Consider the following 8,764-nt stretch of genomic DNA (forward strand, 5'->3'; position numbering starts at 1 on the left):
TTGAGAAGCTGGAACCTGTGAATTTTCATAATTCATACTTTAAAAATTACTCAAATGACAGATTATCAAAATGACTGCAGATTAATTTTCTGTCGACCGACTAATCGATTCTTTTCTTTCAGCTCTAGTGTGAGTGCATCAAAATCAACTTTTCAAAACTAAACCTTTTGCTGCACTGTTAGACAATCAAACTTCAACATCAAAGACACCATTTCTCATTTCATAGTGGACCGTAACACAAGACATGTTTTGAATAATGGACTCACAATGCTACGACGCTAATCGTGGGAAATCTAGTAAATGAATGACACGAGAACATGAACAGTTCATCACAAATACGTGAATGCACTAAACAGTTTTTTCTTTGTGCAATTCACTAGTTCATGTGATAAGCTCAACATGCTGTACCGTTTTCCTGTTATATCAGTGCTGAAATGTTGTCTGCGGTGTTGTCAAACAGCCAACAGGTTACTATTACAGATATTGTATTTGTATGTTTAACAAAACTGCATACTGCCAGACCTTGACCATTGTTACACAGATGTGGAGCTCTATGGGTGCATAAAGAATGGGTCATAGCATGAGATGTGATCACGTGTCACCAGCAGACACGGTTGTTGTGCATGTTATTGTTATGTTTACTCATTTCTCAACTGCTATTGAAGGCTAAATGAGTAACAGAACACTACATGAAAAGCTAGACATACTGCCTCAGCAATGAGCCATCAGTGATCCAAAACATCATTCTGAATTGTTATCTATTAAATTCTGAAGACGACAATGAAGAAAAGGTTTTCTCTTCGAGCCCATGTAGCTGCTTACATGCAGTATATTTGACAGAAATGTTTCACAATAAAAAAAGCTCTTTAAGAAAAGAGAATCTGAATTTAAGTCTGACATTGCTTCTCACAGATGTCCCGTTTAGGTTGCTGCGCTTATTATCGTCTGAAAGGGACACATGCTTGCAAGGACAACTCAGTCTAAATTTGTGATACCTTCACATCTGATAGAGACAAAACCTTGAATTTTCATTGTATTAAAACACACAAGAAACCCGTAAAGTTCTAATTAGTCCTCCAATCATTTCAACCTTTACAAAAATCTCAATCTCTGCAATCATACTATATTATAATAACTTTGTGTATGTGTATTAATTGCTGTACAAGTACTGTGATAGGATCTGCTGTACTATTATTAATATTCTAATAATATAATAATTAATATTGGGAATCTTTGTACTGCAAGCTGATGCTACAACCTATTAACCTGCTAATTTTCAGGGCCCATTTCCACCAGTGTCACCAGTAATATTACACCTCAGGGGTTGTGACACTTAGACTAGTGTAGAGTCTGAATCATCCAAATGGTGTAGGTATGGCATGTTTTAAAAGGTTACTCAAGATGACGTCCCTCAGATTCCAATGTTCTTTAAAACTAGAAAGCATTTGCTATTATTAAGAAAAATGCTCTCAATTTGGACCGAATAATTATTTTTTAGTGTTTTTTAAGTGGTCTTATAGAACAATCATAACAAAATATTTGTTCCCCATCCTCCCTCATTCTTGAGACAATCTACATCTTGAGACACCATCTATTCAGTCAAAATAAATCACCTGAATCACCTTCACTAAACCACTGTTGTAAGAACTAAGCTCTGTCTAATGTCAGCCTGAACATGACAGATCAGGTAATGTGGCAAAGCAGATAGTGTAATTGAGTCAGTCACTGTGGATAACACCCCTGCAAGATAAAACCTTCCTCCCATGACAGTCTGACTACACACGCTCTAAATAGAATGAGCTGAATATCATCATCATCGTCTCTGGCACAAAATAAGAGAAGTTCTTTTTAAAAATGTTATTGTGTTAGTACACATTAGTACAATATAACTCCACTTCCACCATGAGCTATCTGTCGCACACAAGTATCTGTTGACATGCTCCTTAACATGGATATTATGTTAGGGAGCCTTTTAGCAAACTCCAAATTATTCTGCCACAGTCCCTTTTCTGTGGTGGGTCAGGGCTGTCTGAAGCCATTATTGGTAATGAATGTGGAGTCCTACTTTAAAAGGTTCAGGCATGTAAAGTCACCTAAAGCTGACTAATGGAATCCTGCTGACACTGAATGCCAGGGGCTTTTACCACATCCCAGAATGGCAGTTTTGGAAATTTACACTACAGACATAATGAACTATAAATGTAAACTTAGGAATGTATCCTCCCACACAGTAGCTCCGAGTTATTAATAGATACAGAACACTCAACGTGCTGCAAAATCATAAATTGCAGAAGACTATTGTGTGCTTCCGGCAACAATTCTGCTTCTCCTTATTTGCACAATACAGAAGAATTTAGACATGCATCTTTGTATTTCTGTAGCATGACCATTGTTGTTAAAGAAGCAGCTGTGGAAATATGTGTAGAGTGTTTGTTGGAGGTTCTAAATATTCTGAGTTTGTTAGCGCTATAACACTTTGTGCCCTGGGAGATGGGCCTCTTCAGCAGGTTCACAGGTCGCGCAGCAGCGTGCAGAGTGGCCATTGTGCTTTGTCATTTCACAGGTGACTCACATCATTACACTCGAGCATGCTGGAGGTAGAGCACTCGGAGATGCTTGCGGCATTCAAAATGCATGATTTTCAGCCTAGTGCAAACAAATCGCTTTAAAAGATCAGTTTAATCTATTTCGAGCTGTTATTATGAGCTGGGAGAGTTGTTCAGATAAAGAGACTGAAGCAGGGTTAACATCAGAGTGTTGGACAACTCTTCACATACTTTACCCAGCGTGAGAGCTGTCAACTTTATTATTTGTTTTTACGATACAGTGTGCATATGATTTACAATGCAGACCACTAAAATAATGGTCAGGAGGTGAATTACTGTGAGCCAAACTGCCTGAAATTTTTGCAGTGATATAATGTAGTGCATTTAAAAAATATCTGCGGGGGAAATATCAGTCACAGAAGTCATCAGTGTCATCGATGTTTGTGTTGAAAGGTTGAGGACGCAAGGCGGCTTCAATCTCTGAATTGCTGTCATCTGAGTCCCCCCAGAAAGCTATACAAAATAGGTACAGAGAAAAGAAATACGATTATTATTAGAGCAGAATGTTTTCCTTTCCATGTGTCACATGAGGGGTAACCTTTTCCATTGTATACATCATTTTTTTATCCAGTCAATTCTTCACTTTCTTTATATGCATTGCAGGGTTTGAATGCACTGTAGCTTACCTTGAGTTTGATTTCACCATGAAAATCTTAACACTCAACACTTTATACAGTCAAACTTGTTAAATCCATCTGGGGTGATCTGATCATAGCTGTAAACATTTAAATACTAATGCGATAGTGGCACCCAAAATTACACAAATTGGGATCCAACTGTGGAAGCCATATTCAGAGGTCTGTATAGTTAATTTATTCAGCAGCTCAGATCTAAAGAATATTACTAGATCTGTCTACAGAGTGATGGGAAACTTGCTGCTTAAGAGGAAGTGAGATGTACTTCAACACCAGTGGTCAACTGCAATCTGCCTCCTCCGGATCTAGACACTATCTGGATGTATTTTGACTTTTTTGAAAGATCATAAATGTCACAATAAGGTGCCTTTATTGTATATCTGGCTGTTCCCCATTAGATTCAACAATGTTATTTTAGAGCAAATTATAAACTGCCCAACATTTCCTTGGGCTTTTGTTTAAGGTTTGATCAGTGACGCAAGAACACATATTTCCCTGAAACAGGAATGTTTTAGTTATTCATTCGAGGATTAGGTAGTGCTTGCTGACAACATCAATCTAAGCTTCAGTAACCTGGATTTGGCTTCAAGGTCATTTTTCCCATTTGTACATCCTCAAAAGGCATAGCTGCATTTACAGAGAAATTTAATCAAACAGTGGGTGTTATTGTGAAGCTCATAATTTACAATAATTTCATACATGTTAACGCATGAACTTCTTTATGGTGATCTGTTTGGTGTAATTAACCTTTTTTTGACACTGTGTCCTTACACACAACTGAAATGACTTTGTTTACACTCACCTTTTGACTGTAGAGCAGAAAGAGCCTTTGAGTAAGTCTTCTCTTTCCTGGAAACACAAAGACAGTTATTAGCCTTGTGAAGTTATTACCGTAGGCTTTCTCTGAAAAAGAGCTGCAATTTCTCACCAAAAATAGCTAAAAAGGAAAAAGGCATGCAGACAGTGGAGCAGAAGGAACTTCCTTGACTCCTGTTCTAATTGTGCCAAAAGACTTCCACAAGGCCCTCTTTATTCAAAAATAGTCCAAAGACAGGGTTGCCAGGTTCCCATAGCTCTGGTGATATCGCTATGTAAATGTCTGACCTCCGAAAAGGCTTTGATCTACCTCAATGCATATGCAATAAGGCCCCCCTTCCACTTTTAAAGGCCTCCTCTTTAATTTACATCATCACAGAGCCTATTCAAAACCCCACAATATAGCCTCATCATCTCTCAGGTTAGCATACATATCCATACGGCTTATTTGTTTAGACCTTCTATATCGGAGCTGCTCACGCTTTTCTTGGAAACAGGAAGAAAAAAAGACTCAGAGTTTTAAGCAGATGAGATCTTGCAAAACAAAACAAAAAAACAGTTGTGTGGTATGTTCCTCAATCTGCATCAATTCAAACCCATGACCTCTTTTATTGCCATCCTCTCAATCACCCTCATCTCTCCCTCAGCTAAGTCTTGGCACATGTGACTGTACATTGAGTATAAGGACCAAATTACTCTGGCTGGGTTCCAATTGCTATCTCCTAAACTATATATTGCTGCTTTGCACCACTCAGGGCAGAATGAGAGAAAAAGGAAGCAACACCCATTCCTAACTGTGAACAAATTGCTTCGTGCTAAAAGCAATATACCATACAGCCAGTATTATCATTAGAATATAACCTTTATATTCATATGCTGATAGGACTACCTACAGAACATGTGGATGATTCTCGCATCTGTTCAGACAGCATATTGAACCTCAGGTGCCTAAAATGCTAGCAAATCAAAAGCAGAGGCTGAGTAAGAAAAGCGGTGCCAGAAAAAAAAAGAAAAGAAGGCAAAGACACAATGACAGATAATCAACCTATCTGCTTGCAAACTGAAGGTGCGCTGCATATGAGGGTGTTCTGTTTTGTTGAAATAGATGATGTATGTTAGTAAATGCATAATCAAATCTTGTGATTTTGGCGATTGGAGAGTAGTGCAGATGGTAATTTCTTTCCGTGTAGCTTATTTTCAGTAGAAAATTATGATAGGTACTGTTTTTGGTTTGCAGTATCTCCCTAGACTATGGTATGCTAGGAACAGCAAATGTGAGCTTTTTTTACTTCCCAGAATAATGAGAGACCATACTAGACAGACACATGGCTGTATACAAAATTATTTATATGAAAGATAATAATATCATAATTGTGTTCTAGATTTTGTGATTGTACCACTGGAGGTAAAACAGGATATAAGAATCTAAGTGCTTCAATATACACTTAACACGTCAACATGATTTTTTAATAAAGTAAATAAAATGTGCCATTAACAATTTTTTAGTCAAATCTATAGCACAAAAGTCATAATATGTTGACAGATCTTTGGACAGGCTATGGTGCGGAATAAATATGTATATGTGTAAAAAATATTTGTAAAAATATGAAAAGAACATACACTTGCTATCCACATTGAGCAAACTGCATAAGAGGTAACGTACGGTGAAGCACAACTAAACCACGAGGACCAGTGCATCCATTTACAACTGTTAGGAAACAGATCTCGACCAGACTCTGCAGCAGCAAAAATACAGCAATAATCTATACAATTACTTCCTCTCCTTTGCCACAATAATAGCTGTTACAGAGAGTAAATTAGGCTTTTCTTTTCTTGAACTTCCCCCCCGGGATGGGAATGGTCTATCAGCTGTTCCACTTCAATGAGGGACAGGACTGATTTCAAGACAGGGCTATTACCATAGAGAGCCCAGTCTGGATCTGACCCCACCAATCTAATATTCCGTTTCCATAAACATTTATGCCAGTTCATCTTCTGCTGAGTTTCCCTTAATTGAGGCAATGATCTGAATATGTAAGACTGGGCTGGCCACTGTTTCACAAGCTCTGCAGACAGAGGTGAATGTAATGTGTAAAATGATGCAAATTATAACTATTGTAATGTCCTCTCTTTTTCCAATGCCTCGCTCATTCTCTTTCTCTGGCCTTTGCAATTGTTTCATATTGTTGTTTATCTCATGTTTTAACAGTTTTTGTGTCTGCTATGCATGGTCCACAACGACCTCTAAAATTGTACGATGAGCTTCATACACATTACGTAATGGGAGCTAGGAGGAAAATGCTGATATTTTTAGTGTTGTCAGTGTATTTCCTTCATCAAACCTTTGTCTTATTTTATCTGTTTACACCACACTGGCTTTCTATGAGCTAAGTTAAAGCTCCCTGTTTAGATTTTTTAAAACCATTTTCAGATCAGGCTGGAAAAATACAACTTATGCTATCTAGTAATGCAGTAATATATATATATATAATCTGCAAATACATTGGTTTCATACAAACCAGGACAATCATGCTAGAGCATACATCAGGCACATTGTATGCACACAAGGATAAAATTGGTACAATTGGTCAGGAATAGAGTAGAGAAGTGTTCCTTTAAGAATATCGCAATGATTACTCAGCTTACTGAAATCCATTGAAACTTATAAGCCCTTTTGAGACTAGTCTCTACTTTTTTAGATCCGGTGTAGCACTCTTCATTTTTCTGTTCTTTGTGACATTTTGCTTTGTTTGCCCCCTGAGAGCAGCATCATGGTTCCACTTTATCAAATCATTTGCAATATCTTTAGGAATATTGTGGAACAAATAAGCAACAACTACTACTGCATATTTCTGACAAATACAAGTGTGTGGTCAGTTGAGAATACTGTATATTTCAGTTGTGTCAAGAAAGACCTTCAGCTGAAAAAACATGCTGTATAAAACAATTTAATGTACTGCAGTTAAAGCAGCACATAAATGTAGAAATATAAATGGCTGCAATCCTACATCTGAACTAGGTTTACACTAGTGTCCATTTTATAAAAATACGTCCAGTTTTGTAGTTATATATTGACAAAAAATATCAAATAGTGCCTATAGGCTTTAGAAAAGCATATGGAACATACTGTCCTTTTAAACTTCAGTTTAAAGTAATTGCCAAGTAAGACTAGAATATGTGTCTTGGAGCCACAGAAGACAGATTTGACTAATAATCCTACAGTCACATTAGGGGATGTGAGGACTGTCAGAGGAAATAATGCTTACCAAGCATTTAATACAGCCTTGCACACACCGATAGCTAGAAAACTGCTTTTATTTACCCTGGCTTTTTTTAAGCTCCTGCCACCCACACACAAATGCTAATAGCACAATAGCACTTTTGTGCAGCGGTGCTTGTCTAAAGGTAAAGGGAGACCCATCACCTCATCATTCCCATCAACTCCTACTCCCATCCCAGCTATGACCCCACAGAAACATTGTTTAGGCTCCGTTTAGATGTACTCTAACAGGCCTGAATGGTAGCAGGATATAGCCCTCAGTAGGGGGCAAACAGTGAGAGGCAACTGTGAGTGCACTGTGAGTGGGCACACTCTAACATGTGAGTGCTCTCTGCTGGCAATGAGTAAGTACTGCAACTCAGAGGAAGAGGTACTGGGCCAATGATTTCAACACAGCGCACTCTCCTCCTGACTGGTGGCAGTCTAGTGGAGACAGCCAGTGTAAGGGATGGCTGAAGGACAGATCATTCATCTCATGTTACATTTTTCTGAGAGTAGCTTGTCCATCACACGAAGGCAGACGTCAGAGTGTAGAGATGTGTAGAAAATAATACGATCAAGTTATGGATACAAACCACGATCCAAATGATACCACAGAGTTCAAAATTGAATATTGTATTCACAATTTGTCTTTTTGGCCTCTATTATCCTATAATCAGGTTACGGCAATCACAACAAATTTATATGAGGAAAGTGTTATTTTAACTTAATTCTCTATCCTTTTCTGGTTTGAGGAAGCCAATGAAGGACAGTGACCTCCTCTGGTTGAAGCCTCTAAATGCTGCCCCTTCCTCTATAGTCACTGTCTTGTTTGTCCTGTTTTGGCCTGGTTGTAAGTCTAAACTGAAGGAGATCACCTTATATAGTGTCAAATGTAAGAAACTAATTTGTTGGCTATAAGGATATATTCTCAAAAGATTTATTCCCAGAGGACCGGATTCAATGCTGCCATGTGCCCAATTGGTCATCTGCTTCCTTACGTCTTACATTTCTCCTGATTATATCGACCATTAAATTGCTTACTTGTGTTTTCCTTCACTAACTGCTGGATTTTAAAAACAGGAATCCTCCATCTTTCACTGCCTCTTTGTCCATTACTGTCTCTCTGTCTCCCTCTATCTCCCGCTCTCTCTTTCTACGTCCCCTCCCCTCCAGTCCTTTTTCTCAGCTCATGTCCCTCTCACCCCTCCATTCCTCCTCCCAGTGAGGCGTCAGAAATCCACACACATCATCTCCCATGTGAGAGAGAGAGCGAGCTTCTGATTTTAACACTGAGTGATTTGAGGTCGAATGCTTGAGCACATCCTGTTGTCCAAGGCAAAGCTGTAAACCACTAATTGTTGAGTCAAGGTTTTTGTCAAGCAGGCACTAGGCACAACAATCATCACACCAGCTGATGGCTGGAGTATTTTGTGTGTGTGTGTGTG

The 8,764-nt window shown here is 38.5% G+C and overlaps 1 protein-coding gene across 2 annotated transcripts in view; it reads right to left on the minus strand.

Annotated features, from left to right (window-relative positions):
- The window catches only part of kiz (kizuna centrosomal protein), a 26,629-nt gene that overhangs the window by 322 nt on the left and 17,543 nt on the right, over nt 1–8,764 (minus strand). For both annotated transcript variants that reach the window (XM_035673740.1, XM_035673741.1), the window contains 2 exons: nt 4,044–4,090; nt 16–3,059 (listed from right to left, as the gene is read on the minus strand). In XM_035673740.1, the coding sequence (XP_035529633.1) occupies nt 2,956–3,059; nt 4,044–4,090 (151 nt within the window). In that variant the 3' untranslated portion in view covers nt 16–2,955. The remainder of the gene's footprint in view (nt 1–15; nt 3,060–4,043; nt 4,091–8,764) is intronic.

The sequence above is a fragment of the Morone saxatilis genome, unplaced genomic scaffold (assembly GCF_004916995.1).
Source record: "Morone saxatilis isolate NCDOM2014 unplaced genomic scaffold, NCSU_SB_2.0 Contig3, whole genome shotgun sequence".
In the NCBI taxonomy this organism is placed as follows: Eukaryota; Metazoa; Chordata; class Actinopteri; family Moronidae; genus Morone; species Morone saxatilis.